Here is a 16,991-nt window from a genome sequence, read left to right as displayed (position 1 = left end):
CTGATCCGCTACCCCAGCCCTAGTCCCCCCCCCCAAACCCGGAGCCCTCTCCTGCACCCCAAAGCCTTCATCCCCGGCCCAGAGCCCTGCCCCCCTTCCGCACCCCAATCCCCTGCTCCAGCCCTGAGTCCCCCCAAACCCAGAGCCCCCCCTGTACCCCAAACCCCTTATCCCCAGCCCAGACCCCTGACCCCCCCCCACCCTCCCTCCTGCCCCAGCCCAGAGCCCCCTCCTTCATCCCAAACCCCTCCTCCCCAACCCAGAGCCCCCTCCCATAACCCAAACCCCTCATCCCCAGCTGCGTTGGGTTGCGGGCATCAAAAAACATTTTCAACTAGGTCGCCTGAAAAAAGTTTGAAAACCACTGCTCTACAGGAACAAAGCCATTCACTAAACCAAAGGCTTGTCTACACATAGATTTTGTAATGTTTAGCTGACAGTTATACCAGTACAACCCCTGATATTTGATGCAATTATACTAGTAGAAGGATGCCCTATACCAGTAAAGCTTATTTCCCTTCCTGACTAGAAATAGGTATACCAGCAGGAAGCACCTTTATCCTGATATAAATGCCTCTGCACTTGGGGAGGGGAGGGATGTTGTAATGCCCTAACTATCCCAGCATAGTTAAAATGGTACAAGTTTTCTGTAAAGACAAGGCCTAAGATAGTTATAGGCAAATTCAACTAGATCCAATCCCTTAGCAGTCCGATTTCTTGAAAACCAAATGGGGCAAAAGAGTGTAATCTAGGAGTGTTCTCATGTGGATTTGACCTACATCCACCAATTCTAATTTTTCAGCCCAGACCTTTTGAAATTTAGGAAACTTCGGGTGCTGGAAATACCAGAAGTATTCAGACAAGATATGAGTGCATCAACTTAGCCCTTGTATCAGCCAGTCGTTGGAGGTGCTGTTCATTTAACTTGATAAACAAAAAGTTGGGTCTATTGGAGCCACCAGAGTTACTAATTTAACCCTGATTTCATGTGCACAGTTAAACTTGACTAAATTGTGACACCTGCATATAAGAGACAACCAGAACTCCAGCGTAGAATGAAAGATTGTCATGCCTTAGTTGACCAGAAGAAGGTTAGGAAACTTCCAAGCTGGTCATCCTTCAAAAAGGGCTAAGGAAAAGAGCTGATTCCCAACTTACATGAATAGGATAATCTAAGGAAAAGCCTGCTATGCAGTATCAGAAATACAAATTCTTTATTTGCCTGTCTAACCAATTCACCCAGCTGGCACAGTACACTCCAGGCATCTGGAATAGGAAGTTGCAATACTGAAGAACTTTGGGGCAAGCGGTGGGAACAAAGTTGTTAGCCGGTTACAGCCTTTTAAAAAACATTTTTCTTTCTATTCTGTCTCCGTTACTAAAGTCCTTTGCAACCTAGCTTGACTGCAAAGTGTCTGCTGGCTAACTTCCTATCTTGGTGCTGTGGCTGTCAGGTGCTGATACTGCTTTGCACGTTTTTAGCTTCAATCTTAATGTCTGTTGTATTTGCTTGGATTAGAAATAACACAAATTAGTTCAGTGGCAAAAAAAGCCTGAATATTTTTTTAAGCTAATCACTTGGTGTGTGTTTGTGTGCGTGCACGTGCTATTAAAGATTCTGAATCAAGTGTCTATCACCCTATTAAAGTGATAAGTATGTAGTGGTTGCTACACCACTTTATTAGCATGCTACAGATCTCTGATGTAAATTCATGTTTTTCCATCAGCTAACATACTGTTAGACTTTAAAGTAGCAAATTTTACTAATGAATTTATGAAAACAAACTAAGCAAGCAATATAGACAGCAAGATGCAGAACACTTCGGAAGGAGAATCAAATATAAGCTAACTGTCAAATCTGAAAGAGAAATGACCTCAACACTGAATTCTATCACATGGAAGAGTCCATAGCAAGTTGGTTTGACCTGTAAGTTGAGCAGGGCTCCTACAGATATCTCCCATTCTAAGGGTAGCTTTTATAGGATTTCTTAAAATGGCTTTGAACCCAAAGAAGAAGGATGGTCAGGTTAGGGAGTTTGCCTGGGACTCAGGAAACCCACATTTAATTTCCTGCTCTGCCACAGATTCCTGTGTGACCATAAGCAAGTCACCTAGGTCTAGTCTACATTAGAAAGCTAGGTTGACCTAACTACGTTGCTGTGGGTATGAAAAAAATCACAACCCTGAGACACTTAGTTAACCTGACCTAAGCCCCAGTGTCAACTGTGCTAGGTCGAGGAAGAATTCTTCTATCAACCAGGCTACTCCCTTTCAGAGAGATGGATTTACTACAATGATGGAAGAACCTCTTCCATCCCTGTAGTTAAGTGTTTACACTACAGTGTTTTTGCTGTGCCCTCATTAGCGTTTCTAGTGTAAACATACACTTAGTTTCTCTAGGCTTCAATTTCCCCTCTGTACAATGAAGATAAGAACATTTCCCCTACCTCACAAAGATATATTCACAATTGCGAAGTGCTCATATTAAAGTGACGAGAGGGCAATTTAGTACCTTTTGACCTGTTTTTTGACTTTATAAATGAGGAAACTTGTTGTGGGATTCTTGCATCTTCTTCTGAAGCATCTGGACACTTGGAGATTGGATACTGATCTAGATAGGACTCAGATCTGGTCCAGTTTGACAGTCCTGTGGCTATAAGAACAGAGGAGTTGCATACCAGATCAGTATTCCCTAAGTGTATGCTTGCCATTGCAGTTAAACAGATACTAACAATTTTTCATATTTCCATAGAGAAGCTGGGTAGAGATGTCTTGATCCTCCATTTTAAAATGAAAAAGCAAAAGGAGACAGTTTTTTAAAAGGCAGCTTTTCATGCCACCTTAATGCATCATGAATGAACAGGGACAGAGCCTCATTTGAGCTCAGTGCAAACTGGATGAAATTCTCTGACCTGTGATACTCAGGAGGTCAGACTTGATGATCTAATGTTCCCTTCTGGCCTTACTCTGTGAATTTTTTCCTTCAGTCTCTTATCCCTCAAGCCATAAGAAACATCTGAGTGTTTTCCTCCTAGAAACTAAAAGATCACTCTCTCCAAGTTGCCTGACTTGAATATGGATTTTGTAGTGTGATTCTAGTTTCTTTCTTTGTGCATACTCTGATTTGGAAAATACAAGTCAATCACATATAGGAGGCCTGTGTTTCAGATGAAACTTTTAATTGTAGAGCCTTGTTTTTGGTGAAATGTACCTTTATAGATCCATTAAAACAGTGCCTTTGAACCAGTGGTCAGCAGACCCCCTGGAGGTCCATGGACTTATGCCTAAGATTTCCAAAGGGGTCCACACCTCCACTTAAAATTTTTTAGTGGTATGCAAATGAAAAAAGGTTAAAAACCATTGCATTAGAACAATGGTTCTCAACAGATTTAAATGTGTTACATGGTCTGCAGGTTGAGAACCACAGCACCCACCCCACAAACTCCCTTCCCCCCTGTTCTTTTAACCCTCCATTGATGGGGATTTCAAAATCTCCCTTTGAAATCATGGGAAGCTGTGTTTCCTATTGGCCATTTAAGCACATAAGAGTGGCCATACTGGGTCAGAACAAAGTCTGTCTAGCTCAGTGTCCTGTCTTCTGACAGTGGTCAATGCCAGGTGCCCCAGAGGGCTAAAAGTTAACTTTCCATACAAAACCTTTCCCTTTTAGGATGCTAGTAATATTTTCATATAATAGTAGCAAGACCCGTCAATATCTGCTTGTTGCACAGAGCCCGCACAGCAGACAGGCTGTATCCAAATATGTTACTTCATTTGCGATCCTGCATGTAATGTTAACCCTATATTGGAGACTAACTTTCATGTGTGAAGCTGTATATTGCCTGAAGTGTGATTGTGGAGCTGCGTAAAGCATACTTGCATCAGATTTGACACTCACAACATCCTGACAGATATTCCTGGATAAGCTAGAAATATAGGTAGTGTGCTTAAAAAAAAAAAAAAAAAATCTACATTTTTGCATCTTTCAACAGAGAGGGAGGTGGATATAAGTGACAATTTTCCAGACTCAACAGATCATACAACAGATAGTAGAAATTAATGTTATCTGGGTATAAGCTAAACTATTAAAATAAATTGGCCATTTATTTTTCTAAACCCCTTCTTTGAAGTGTTGTGTTGGGAAGCCTGTTGTGGTGGTGTTTGGAAGGTAGTCGGTTTCATCACAGGTGTCCTCTTCGCATGTAGGTTAAGACAGATCTCAAGGGTTTATTCCTTGTTACATCTGTGTTCAGTATGAAACAGCAACATGTTTTAATGTAAATAACTTAATCAGGAAGTGGACAGCATTCCATGTGAAATCCTAATGGTTCTGCATTGAGCAGCTTTCTTCTATGATGTGCTTTTCAAAGCTCAACTTAGCATACAGCACATATTTTCCCAGGCACTTGCTCTGATTCATCTTGTATGAAGTTGTTCAGAAGCTGATCAACATGGCTGAATCACTAAGGAACAGCAGCCATATAGACCTAAATTATGCCAGAGGTGCACTCGCTCCCACCTGCAACGGGATTGGCCCCACCTCTGCTTCTTTCACAATTGTAATTCCGTTTGGAGGGAGTGTTTCCCCAATGACTCTACACCACATGTAGCCCAGACTAGTTCCCTTGGCAGTGCAATCAGAGAAACTGCTCTGAGCAAATCTGCAATAACACTGGGTGAAGCTTTTCTCATAGCACATCAAAGCTCAAGGAGACTTGAGTGGTGATGGTGGGACACACACCCTATAAACTCCCGCACTTCAGACTGCGAGGGCTGTAGACGAGACACCACCTGATGATGTTATAATCAGACTGCCTTTCTAGACACTATTGGAATGGGACTGCCATCCCAGCTCTGCAGGGTATGTTGCCACTAACGTTCTTGCCCCCCTGCTGCAAGAACAGGGCAGAACCCTACCCACATGCTTGAGTGGAGCAAGGGAGGACTAGTTGCCTTTCACTCCACATAGAAAGCGAACTAGAACGCACTCCTTCCATATACTGAGGTGAATAGTTCGGAGGCAATAGCTATAGCATTGACACTAGAGTGCAAGTGTCCTGATGCTTTCAGGTTTTTTCAGGAGTCACTTTAATTTGGGTGATGGTGAATTTAGGCTCTTATTGGAACTGTTTGTTTTGCAATCCCATCAGTGCCTTAAGTAGCACGCAGCGAAAAGTTCACACTTATTTTGTATTGCTTTTGTTAACCCTCTCCGCATGCCTAAGTTCCTCCATAGCTGCTTTGCGTACTTAATTTTGCAGACCTTAACACTCCCCTTCATGTGCTATGAAATCACAGCTATAAACTGGCAGCTTGGAAAGTATTGGTGTAGATTGCAACCTCTTGTGAAAAGTGGCTTCCCTGTCCTACGACTGGCAGTTCCATGCATGTTTGCCAAGGCTGGTGTCTGGGGTCTTGTCTTTTTTCCTCTAGATCCCAAGATAGCATGTTGCCTGCTTGACTTTTAACTTGTAACTGCACTCTGTGAATCTCTCCCTCTCTCAAATCCTGGCCTCAGAGGGGACTGCTTCTCTCTCTGATAAGGCAGCTTCAGGGATTCTGGGATCTGAAAATCAAACCCCTGGCTTGACAGCTTGGGCAGACAGCAGCAGAGAAATAGACAGCAAGCCCCCTCCCTCAAATGAGGTGAAAGAACTGGTGGTTGCTGTAGACAGCAAAAGAATGGATAGCTTCCGTGGGCCAAGTGCCGATTCTGGAATAGAGGCAACATCCATTGGGTCCCCTGGGTCGGAAGGCTCCCCATTTTCTATTGGAGCAGAACCTCATTCCTACAGCCCAGTGATTTCGACTAGTTCCCCAGAACAAACGTATGTGAGGGGCACCAGTATCTGCCTGTCAGAAGATGGTAAGGCTGAACAAAGCAGACTGAAAGACCAAGATTTTATGGACCAAAACAAGAGAGTCACTACAGGCAGTGAATCCAGATTTACTTTCCTGACTGACCAGAAGCAAGATGCTGAGCAACCTCTGAGCAAAGGTGTCTATTCACAGTCTTCCACTCCATCTGGTGGGGAGACTGCTCTAGAAAAAGACTCCCCCGAATCGCCATTCGAGGTGATTATCGACAAAGCAGCATTTGATAAAGAGTACAAGGATTCATTAATTAGCAACTCCGGCGATCTCAGTAGCAACTGGGTGATGCACAGTGAGAGAGAGCTTCTTACGGATATCCCAGAAGACCGTGTCTGTGAGTTCCAGGTGAAACCTCGCAGCGGGAGCAGCATTCCAGCAGGACCTGGGCTATCACGCCAGTCTTCAGGTACAACAGCTGCATTGGAAGAAGTGTCCAAGTGTGTACGCGAGATGCACAGCTTCACGAATGAGCTGTTGAACTGGGACTTGATTCCTAAAGTAGAGCATTCTGAAAAGATTGCTGAAACCTCAGACCTACCTGCAGTGCCCTCCAAAGAGTTTGGCGGCACTCCTACGCAGCCAGCAGGCAACAGGACAGAAGCATGCAAAGCACCCTCGCCTCATCCTGTTACTGTCAGTGTCCAGCAGAAAGACAGAGCATATACAGACTTAGCATCGCCTCGATTTGAGAAACATGTTCCTCTGGACAAAGAAGCTGTTAAAATGAAGAATGCTTCACCTACTGCAGTTGAACTGAAGGCTGATGGGAGCTGGCCAAGTTCTGGCCTGGCTGAAATCACAGATGCAGACAGCTCTGGCGAATCTGATGACACAGTGATAGAGGATGTGCCCGTAGATCTGGCCTATGGAAACAAGAAGCTTGTCCTTCAACCCACAGATAGCGGCGTGGCACCAGTGGAGAAGCTGACCTTCGCTCGAGTTACTGCTGGCAAAACAAGAGACTGGATAACTGCAGATAATGAAGAGGCACCTAACAAGCTGCACAAACACAGCAGAGAGGGTCAGTTGCCCTCTCAGACCCCAGAAGATAATCAGGGATTCACTGATGACTTTGAAACTATAGAAGCGCATCCAGACGTTGGAGGGAGTCCAGTTGCTGAAGCAAAATATCCCAAGTCATCCACTCTGGATTTGACGTCTATAAATATGCAGCATTCAGGCCGCTGGGATCCAGGTGTCCTTGGGAAACCACTCAAGGCTGGTGAAATTCTCAGCATTTCTCCAACGGCAGCTCCACTGAAGGATCTTAAAAACATGCCGAACGAGAGAGTCCCCCTCTCTCTGCCCTTGGGTAATTTGAAAGAACAAGATCATCCAGATGCCTTAAGTGGGGAGAACGTGGTGGATTTCATGCCGGAATGCTTGAAGTCCAAGGGTAATGACTCTCTGGAGGACCTGACAGACACCTTCTCAGAGGCTGAAACTACAGCTCTAAAAACCACTCCTCCAGGAAGAGCTCTTCATAAAGATGAGGCAAATAGGTCAGATGTGAAAGTGGATGGTGATTATGCTGTGCAAAGCATCACTGATGACAAGGGCAACTTCCAGAAACCTTTGTTCTCTCAAAGATCTCCCACGGTAGCTCAAGACTTTGAGCAGGAGCAGCTGACAATTAAGGCCCTCAAAGAACTAGGTGGAAAACTGGATGAAGAGCAGACTCCAACACAAAGTAAAATCTCCCTGCCGGAAGGGGGAAGAAAAGCACAGGACCATGACCCCTCAGCAGCTCAGAAATCTCCCTTGGAGAAAAGACCTCTCTGCATCCATCAGCAAACAGATATGAAGCCCGTCCCTGCCACAGCTCACATTAGTACTGATGGTGAAATCCCCAAAGAAGCTGTCTGGGATAGTGTGGCTGGATCTCCAGTAGAACATGCCCTAGTGAGGCTACTGACTGGGTTTTCAGGTAAACGTTTTATATTGGAAATACAATACCAGTCTCTTGTCCTTATTTGTTTGTCAGACACTCACCTTGTTAATACCCTTAGGCCTGGCCTACACTAGGAGGGGGGGGATCGATCTAAGATACGCAACTTCAGCTACGAGAATAGCGTAGCTGAAGTCACCGTATCTTAGATCGACTTAGAATCACTTACTTCGCGTCCTTGCGGCGCGGGATCGACAGCCGCCCCTCCCCGTTGACTCCATTTCTGCCTCTCGCTGTGGTGGAGTTCCGGAGTCGACGGCAGAGCGATCGGGGATCGAGATGCGATAAATCAATCCCCGATAGATCTATCACTACCCGCTGATCCGGTAGGTAGTGTAGACGTACCCTTAGAAATCTAGGTTTACAAAGGAAACCAGCTAACTTGCATTATGGGTATAAGCGCACATCTTGGGTTCTGGGTGGTTCTAATCATGTTTTCCTCCTTCCTTGAGAACTTTTCTTCATTAATGTCCATGTGCTTTCTACCATTCTCCAAACAGGGCTGTTTGCTTGCTGAAGTCCGTCTGTCTGTCTTGTAGTTGTAAATTATTTGAAAACGTGCATTATAGTGAGAGACTCAAGCAGCTCTATCTGTTTAGTTTAACAAAGCAAAGATTAAGCGGTGACTTGATCAGTCTACAAAGAGAACAGAAATTTGACAATAGAGGGCCTTTCAGTTGAGCAGACAAAGGTCTGACCAGTTCTAATGGCTGGAAGCTGATGTTAGACAAATTCAGCCTGGAAATAAGTTGCAAATCGTGAACAGTGAGGAATTAACCATTGGAACAATTTACCAAGGGCTATGGTGGATTCTCCATCACTGGCAATTTTTAAATCCACATTGGATGTTTTTCTGAAAGGTTTGAATCAGAGTAAATAGGAATTAATTCAGGGCAGCCCTGTGGGCCTGTGTTTATACAGGAGATCAGACTAGATCCCAGTGTTCCCTTCTGGCTCTGTAATCTGAATCTACTGCTACCCATTTCTGTATTTTCTGAATGCCTTCCATGTAAAATATCCAATAGCAATGTTCCAAGTGGATTCCCTGGAGTCTTGGGGTCAGAACTCTGCTTGGGGAATAATTTGGGGCATAGAAGGTTGGGAATAAAAGACCCACCGATGTCCATTCCACTAGTACTTCTATGTTAATCCAGATTACCTACAAATCAGCTGGCCCGCTAGAATAGCAAATACTCAGGGCCACAAACAGTTCTTTTAATAACGTGAAGCCCCTGAGGCTTTTGCATCATGTGGTTCATTTTCGAAATGTCTGCAAACACAAGCACTGATTATTTTGTAAGAGGTTATTGTGAAAATTTCTTTACAGAAGATAAAGGTTTGGCTTGGCAGGGAAGTATGTATTGGAAAGAGGCCTGAATAAAAACTCTGTTCACACTTCCAGTGTGGTTATGCTGGGAAGATGAATTTCAATCTGGTTTTCAAAGCTCCCCATCTAGTGTATGGACATAAAATAACAAGGGTATTGGGAAGAAGTTCATGCACAGATTATAGCTGGGTTCAGTTAGCGTCCATTCAAGTGAATGGAACGGCACTGGTGACACAAGTAACATTTCCATTAATGCGAGGGGCCATAGTCTGTCCTGATCAGTTGTTGAACTGCACTGAATGAAATCGCTTCTGTCTTTGGAGCATCAGTGTGACCAGCCCCTGTTTTGGTGTTCAGATACTGGCTGAATGCAAGGAACAATTAAACGCTGGAAAGCTGAGAGCGTGGTTGAGTCGGCTGGAGGTGGGGCCCAGAATGTGTAATCTTCCTTTAGTCATGTTTTCAAAAAAATTAAGATACCATGTGTCCTTCTTCTTTGAGATTCAATGGAAGCAGCCCTGGGAGAGGATAGTATGAGTTGGGAAAGGGTATAAACACCAAGGACAGTTCAGTTATTTGGGAGGATAACTGAGAGAAATGGGGTGATCTGTAGGTTCCAAGGGAAGCAGTGGAAGACGCATTGCTTGGACTGGGCATTAGACAATACATGGTAATGAGCAATTCTATATCCTGCACTGCCTGGGAGATGAGACCCTTCCGTATCCAGTTCCTGTGAATCTCTTAAATCTTCTATTCAACCCACAGAGGGGTATATTTCCATAGGAACTGTAGATAAGACTGCCAGTGCAGTAGTGTTCATACAAGAATACGTCTCAGTGGGGTTTTAAATGACCTGAGTGATTTGCATCCCATCATTGATCTTACATTCACAAATGCAAGGTCAGGAATCCCTCAGTTCTCTAGGGAAGTGAGGAAAGCTTAAGTAACAGATGAAAGCCAAGTGGAAGTTGAGTTTAGTTTGACAAACCTATGCACCTGAGGTGTGGGCAGCAAACAAAAAGATGCTGTTGTGTGAATACTAGACCACACTTCACCCATAGGCATTGCTTTCATCAAGTGAAGCCAGCCTTCATAGAAGTGAGGTATGATGCATTGTGTTGAGGCATAAAAATCCAGGCACCTCATATGGCTGTTGTGCTGAGAGCTTTATCCTTGGATACTGGGCTAAAAGCATGTTTGAGAGACGCTTGGATCTAATTCCAGCATAAGAAAGATGACCTAGGAATTGCTAACTAAAATTCTCTGTGATGAGAATGTGACCAAGGCCGTTACATCCCCTCGGTGTATTTCTTCCTGCCTGTTCTATGGGAGGCTGGCTTTGTTCTCCTTTAGTCTAATACCGTGCAGACAAACTGTGGTTTTTGGCTTTCACTCTCTCCAGCAATTTGGCTAGCAGACGTGATTCCCTTCTGCATTGTTACATGTGAGATTGACAGCCAGGCATCTCTTCATGGATAAACTATTTTTCTACAGGTCAGGAGAGAGCGACCCATTTGAAAAGGGCTTTTTATAAATTTATCTTTGGCCAGTTGCCAGGCTCCTTCGTAGCACAGAGAGCGCCTCTCCCGTCTCTCACAGTAACAGCCTTGTGCTGCTTTGTAAATGGCTCCTCTGTCCTCTTCTGAGGGCTCTGGATCTGGCTGGGGATGAATTGTAAAGAACGAAGCGGACTCCATTAACCTAGTTTGGTTCCTGTGCAGTGTAGGAGTTTAATCCGAGTGGAGAGGGCTGTGTTTTGAACCAAAGGGGGTTGAAGCATCTGCCTTCACAACCTGAGCAGTTGGTCCTGTGCTCACAGTGCATGTAGCGTCCTTACTGCATGCTAAAGGAATCCAGGCGCCTAATATGGCTCCTCCCTTCCAACCCACCGCTTTCATATTTTGTTTGGCTACAAGAATCCAAGCTAGAATACTGTATACACATGAAGGTGCAGCTGATTCCAGCCTATGATCCTCAGACCAGCAGGAGGCTGGGAATTGTAAACAGGCAGGCAAAGATAGAGCAATTAGATGGAACCAAGGTCTGTTAGAGATTCTGGAATGTTTCCTTAACCTCTGATCTGAGTTACTGCACTTCCCATGTTCATCGTAATTCATCCATCAGCCCTGTCTCTCTTTCCTTAATGCTTGCGCGAGATAAATATAAAATGGCTAATTCTCCAGCAGCCTGTGATCTGCCTTCAACAGCATTATAATTCAAACGTAGAGATCTTAGATTGTTCTCACTTCCTCTCCTACCACACTTCCCTTCTGGCTGTTCTGACAGTTACTGAAAACCAATTATGCCAAGCTGCTGGTGCAGAAACTGCCTGGGAGAGGAACTTGAGAAAATTGACATCCTTTATGCTTCTCCAAAACAACCAGACGGCTAGCTCTCTGCTCAGTTTCAATCTGAAGATGGCCAGAAGGGAGAGTTTGAGGGTTTTTTTGTTTTGTTTTTTAACCACAATGCCCCACACACTACGCTGTCGGGTCTGTTTTAAATAAGCTGCCACACTAGGCAGCAGGCGAGCTGATTTTCAGTGGCACTCACACTGCCCGGGTCCTGCCACCGGTCCGGGGGCTCTGCATTTTAACTTAATTTTAAGTGAAGCTTCTTAAACATTTTAAAAACCTTATTTGCTTTTCATACAACAATAGTTTAGTTATATATTATAGACTTATAGAAAGAGACCTTCTAAAAACGTTAAGATGTATGACTGGCACGCAAAACCTTACATTAGAGTGAATAAATGAAGACTCGGCCCACCACTTCTGAAAGGTTGCTGACCCCTGCCTTAAACGTATCTAACGCAGCCATGAAAAACATGGGATAAACCCTGGAAATTCCTCCTTTTCTTTTTGTTCTGCCTGGAGGAGACTTGAATAGCTTTCTTGCAGAGTTTGAGCTGGGAGCATGGACAAGTGCCAGTGTTACTGGGAGTGGTGCTGGTTGACTGGCTGCCCAATTCTCTTCTCCCTCCCAACCCCCCCACCCCAACTTCCCCCAGCAGCCTGTCACTAATAGAATAAACAGCAGGGGGAAACCGGTTGGGAACTGCTGCAAATCCTTCAGCTTGGTGTTTGTTCAGCCTCATGCTGCCATTAATGACAATGGCGCCCTCTTCTAGCGGAAGCAGCATACTGCAGGCAAAGCAATTAATACCCAAAGCATGCACCTCCTATCAGGAGACATTATTTACGAGGGCTGGAAAAACAAAGCCCCTCTAATCTAGGGGCTACACAAAGGGATCTGCCTTATTCTGAACTGAGATTAAACCCTGGGCATGGACCAGGTTCCCTAATTGCAGTTTTAAACAGCTGTTAAAGAAGTTAGCTTATTTGTAGAGTAGAGCTTTAGAGAGCAATTTGTGGTGTGGAAGTTAGTCCAAAGATAGTTGCAGATGATGCTGTTGTATTGTAAGTAGGACATGTCACCCATGTTATCAGTACTTTGATACCACAGCAGTGGGCAGCGCTGTGAAAGCACCACGGACCCAGCAGTAGATTTGGTGACAGGTAGGGGCTGATGTACCCAGCCACCACACACTGGTGTCGGAAGCTATGAGAAGGCTGCTTGGGGTGTGATTTAACCTTGGTGTATCAGCTTTGGGGAAAGACAAATGTTACTTATCTTCAGTCCCTCTCGGGTAAACGTACAAGGGCTGCACTGAAAATGAGACTCATGGGGGCGGTAGTGTAATAAGTGGACTGTGATGACTTCATCCTAGCTAATAGACATTTTGAAGCTACTGCAGTTGTGTTTCCAGTCTCTGGAGTTCGGCTCACTCAATTCTGCCCTGTGTGTCGCTTTTGCTAAGACTTGCTCAGCACTAAACAGGCTCCTCTCGTTTTACAGTCAGTGTCCTTGACTGCTAGCCTTCCCCCTGCATCATATTTCTTGGTGCATCACTGCGTGGCCTTGCTCTTTAACCCTCCAGCAAAATCAGAATTCTGTGTTGCAATATCCCAACCATTCCTAGGCCTTTGGGGCACAGGGCTGACTTCTTGGCACATTCAGGCTTTGAAGGAATGGGATGTGATGGAAGGGAGAGGCCCTTACTCAAACACAAATCTGCAATGATAAAGGCAATGCTCTCCATGCAAACTTACATGCTGTTTTTAAAGACTTGATTTTAAGCTGTCACTGTGACTGACAAGCAGGTATTTCCCTGCTCAGACTGTCTTTCATGACCGCTTACTCTGGACAGTCCCACTGCTCTGACAGGGTAACATTGCCTAGCAGGAGCAGAGGATGGGAGGTTACCAATTGTGCTGTTGATATTGCAGAGTGACTTCACACAAACTGCTTAACGTTGCTGCTTCCTGAGTGTGAAGCAAGGCTCATACTTGCCTCTCTTCAGTGGGGCCGAGAGTTTGAAAGCTAAGAGAATTCTGCCTTGGGTTTGTTTCCTCTTGTCTGGCTTTGAGTCCATCCCCTGTGTTCTGTGAGATATGTTGTATGGAGACTGATTACCTGGTGCTAAAGAAACACTAGTTAGAAAGGATTTTCCCTTTTGGTTTCATTAAAGAAGTATACACCTGCTTAATGTTACATATCTGCAAATGCATTCGTGACTATGATTGGGCCTCTGGACCTGTTGTCCATAGTGTATAGTGCAAGGGAACCTATGCTATAGGTCAATAAAGCTACATCTGAGTGACGATTACTTAACAAGGGCCTGTACTGGATCCCACACTGTCCAACACTCTCCACTGCTCTGTTACCGCCTCCGTAACTTCCCCTTGTTTTGTCCCTTTCCTTGGCAGTGCACGATCTGATCTTCTGGCGGGATGTGAAGAAGACAGGCTTTGTCTTTGGCACGTCACTGATCATGCTACTCTCTCTGGCTGCCTTCAGCGTCATCAGCGTGGTTTCTTACCTCATCCTGGCGCTGCTGTCAGTCACTATCAGCTTTAGAGTCTACAAGTCTGTCATCCAAGCCGTACAGAAGTCTGAAGAGGGACATCCATTCAAGTGAGCCAATCCTTTGTTCTTAGAGGTGTGGCCATTGGATAGCCCCTCCAGTTACATAGCTAACTGGAATGACGTGCCCTGAGCTCTTCAGCATGTGGTAGCACTGGTATAGTGGAAATAGGAGCAAGATGGGTCACACAATATCATGTTCCCTTCCCCTCTTCTGGTTAATCTGTGTCCTGTGCCAGGAGAGCGACTGCCCTGCAGTTCATGAGCTAGGTACCGTCCCACCCCACTGGAACCATTGCCCAGAATGGAGCGACTTTGTGATACTAGCTGTCTGTGCCCCCTGCTGGAGTAAGAGCTTCTAGCAGCATCCTGGTTGTTATACACACAGCAAGCTTTGTGGGGCAACAAAACTACTTAAACATAAACTTGTTGGGGCAGGGACTGCCTCGTAATGTGTATGTATAGTGGGGTCGCAATCCTGACTTGTAGTCCCTTGTGGCTACCATAATCAGGCAAATGGTTTAGGGCTTATCTAAACCTGAAAATTAATCTGAAATAAAATTGGATGTGAATTTGAAGCAGATTAGGAACAGTTAATTTGGAATTTTGGAAGTGGATTAAGATAATTTGGAGTAAAGTGCTTTTATTCCAGAATAAGAGCATCCATGCAGGTAGCTAATCAGGAGTAGTTCCCCATGTAGACAAGCCCTTACTTTGCCAGTGGTTGCAGCAGAGAAGATTCCCAAAGTAATTGGTGGAACCTGTGGCTTTAGAACCCGAACAGTGATGATATCCATACTATCCATCTTACATCATCGTGGTACTTAGAAGCTCCGGCCAGGCTGGGCCCCATTCTGCTAGGTGCTGTACAAACATTAAATGACTGCCCTTGCCGCAGAGTTGACAGTTTGTGATCTCCTCTCTCAAAAACACCTCTCAACATCAATATTCATGTCAAGTCCACAGTGAAGGGGTCGGTGCATAAACACTGCAAATGTCCGCATCCTCCAGGGAAGAACTAACTGGATCGGAGCCGCACAATTCTGAAGATTTCCCACACTGGGATGTTCTTCCACACTAATCCTGCTGATGCCACTTCAAATGCAGCAGGTGCTTCCAAAGCAAGTGTAAATGTGTTTGAAGACCTCTTCTTCCCTCAGTTATCACTCAGGATGGTGCTGTCCCAGTTCCCCACCACTGCCCTTTCTCCCACCCTATCTGGTTCTTGTAGCAAGTGTAACGGGTTTGAACTTCCAGGGTCAAATCCCAAATAATTTCCCCTCTCCTCCTGGTTGTGGGGCCTGCTCAGTGTTGTTCTCTGCTCCTAGTGGAAGGCATTGGAAGGAGCCAGTCCATTGGGGCTTCTTACCTTTAGTCCTCCCTGAGTAACAATGCCCCGAACATATCATCCGTGGGGTCTAAACTTGGGATCTCCGAATCTAAAAGGATGAGGCTCTACTGCCTGAGCTAAAGGATTCATTAGACCATAAGCAATAGCACACTCCTCTACCTCTGTGCATGGTTTGGCCCCGAGGGCGGGGGGAGAGTCATACTATAGAGGGCTGATGTCTCTCATTGGGTGCAACTCTCTTGTTCTTCCAGAGCCTACCTGGACCTCGATATCACACTCTCTTCAGAGGCCTTCCACAATTACGTAAATGATGCAATGGTGCATGTCAACCGAGCTCTCAAACTCATCATCCGCCTCTTCCTGGTGGAGGACCTGGTGGATTCCCTGAAGGTTGGTGGGGGGATTCCCTGGTGGCAGGGGGTATTGTTGGGCAGTGACTCTTCAGGAGGGAAGCCTGGCTCTGGTGATATCTGCCTTGGGGAATCTTCCTTAGAGCTCTGCAGCCCAAGCTAAATTCTGGGCAGATCTGAAGCGGGGAAAATAGTGCCACAAACAGATAAACCAGAGATCAATGGGACAGGCCATTGCCTGAGAAAGACAGTTGGTGAAAGAACATTAGAAATTTGAATTACAGCGCCAAGGAGCCCCAGTCATGGGCCAAGCTTTGTGAAGGGTGCTGAACATACACAACAGACATTCCCTGCCCCAAAGACTTTAGATTCTAAAGTGTTGTTGTGACCTTTCTAATAAAACAAAACTCAATACCAAGGTGCCCAGATCAGCATACAGTGACTGGTGCGCTAATGTGGCGCCGATCTAGCCTGCATGGAAGCAGGTCAGTGCTGCTGAGCAGCATGGCTGTGCCCGTTAACAGAACTGCACTTTCCCTTTCCAGCTGGCAGTTGTCATGTGGCTGATGACTTACGTCGGGGCTGTGTTCAATGGGATCACCCTCCTCATTCTTGGTAAGAGAGCGGCCTCAGTTCAAGAAGGCAATGGGCCTCTGTGAGGTGGGGGCGTTTCCTGGTCTATCTAGCAACCTATTCCTTTCATTGTCAGTCAAGGAGCCCATCCAGTGTAGATTAACGTGGACCTCAAAGACTAGGCCTTGGGAACCATTTCATCAGCTTCTAGTTTGTCCGTCCCTAACCAATGAACCTCTGTTTAACCCCTTAGTTCTCTTACGGGAAGGGACTAGCAGTTAGGAAACCAGGGTTCTACTCTGAGCACCCCATAGCATTTACTAATGGGTATTAAGGAGCCAAAAGGATAGCCAAGTGGTTAGCACACTAGGTTGGAACCTAGGAGACTAAGGCCTGGTCCCCACTAAGCCCCCACTTCGGACTAAGGTACGCAAATTCAGCTACGTTATTAACGTAGCTGAATTCGAAGTACCTTAGTCTGAACTTACCGCGGGTCCAGACGCGGCAGGAAGGCTCCCCCGTCGATGCCGCGTACTCCTCTCGCCGAGCTGGAGTACCGACGTCGACGGCGAGCACTTCCGGGATCGATCCGGGATCGATTTATCGCGTCTTAACCAGACGCGATAAATCGATCCCAGAACA

General features: G+C 45.5%; 1 protein-coding gene across 5 annotated transcripts in view; it reads left to right on the top strand.

Annotated features, from left to right (window-relative positions):
- Window positions 1-16,991, top strand: part of RTN3 (reticulon 3) — a 40,421-nt gene that overhangs the window by 18,783 nt on the left and 4,647 nt on the right. For 3 of the 5 annotated variants that reach the window (XM_065552982.1, XM_005305566.5, XM_024100351.3), the window contains 3 exons: window positions 13,919-14,126; window positions 15,678-15,816; window positions 16,322-16,391. In XM_065552982.1, the coding sequence (XP_065409054.1) occupies window positions 13,919-14,126; window positions 15,678-15,816; window positions 16,322-16,391 (417 nt within the window). Of the gene's footprint in view, window positions 1-5,518; window positions 7,802-13,918; window positions 14,127-15,677; window positions 15,817-16,321; window positions 16,392-16,991 lie in introns of all 5 variants that reach the window. The other 2 variants (XM_065552981.1, XM_024100350.3) reach the window with 1 other exon arrangement.

This window comes from Chrysemys picta, chromosome 7 (assembly GCF_011386835.1).
Source record: "Chrysemys picta bellii isolate R12L10 chromosome 7, ASM1138683v2, whole genome shotgun sequence".
In the NCBI taxonomy this organism is placed as follows: Eukaryota; Metazoa; Chordata; order Testudines; family Emydidae; genus Chrysemys; species Chrysemys picta.
This window is presented reverse-complemented; position numbering and strand designations above follow the sequence as displayed.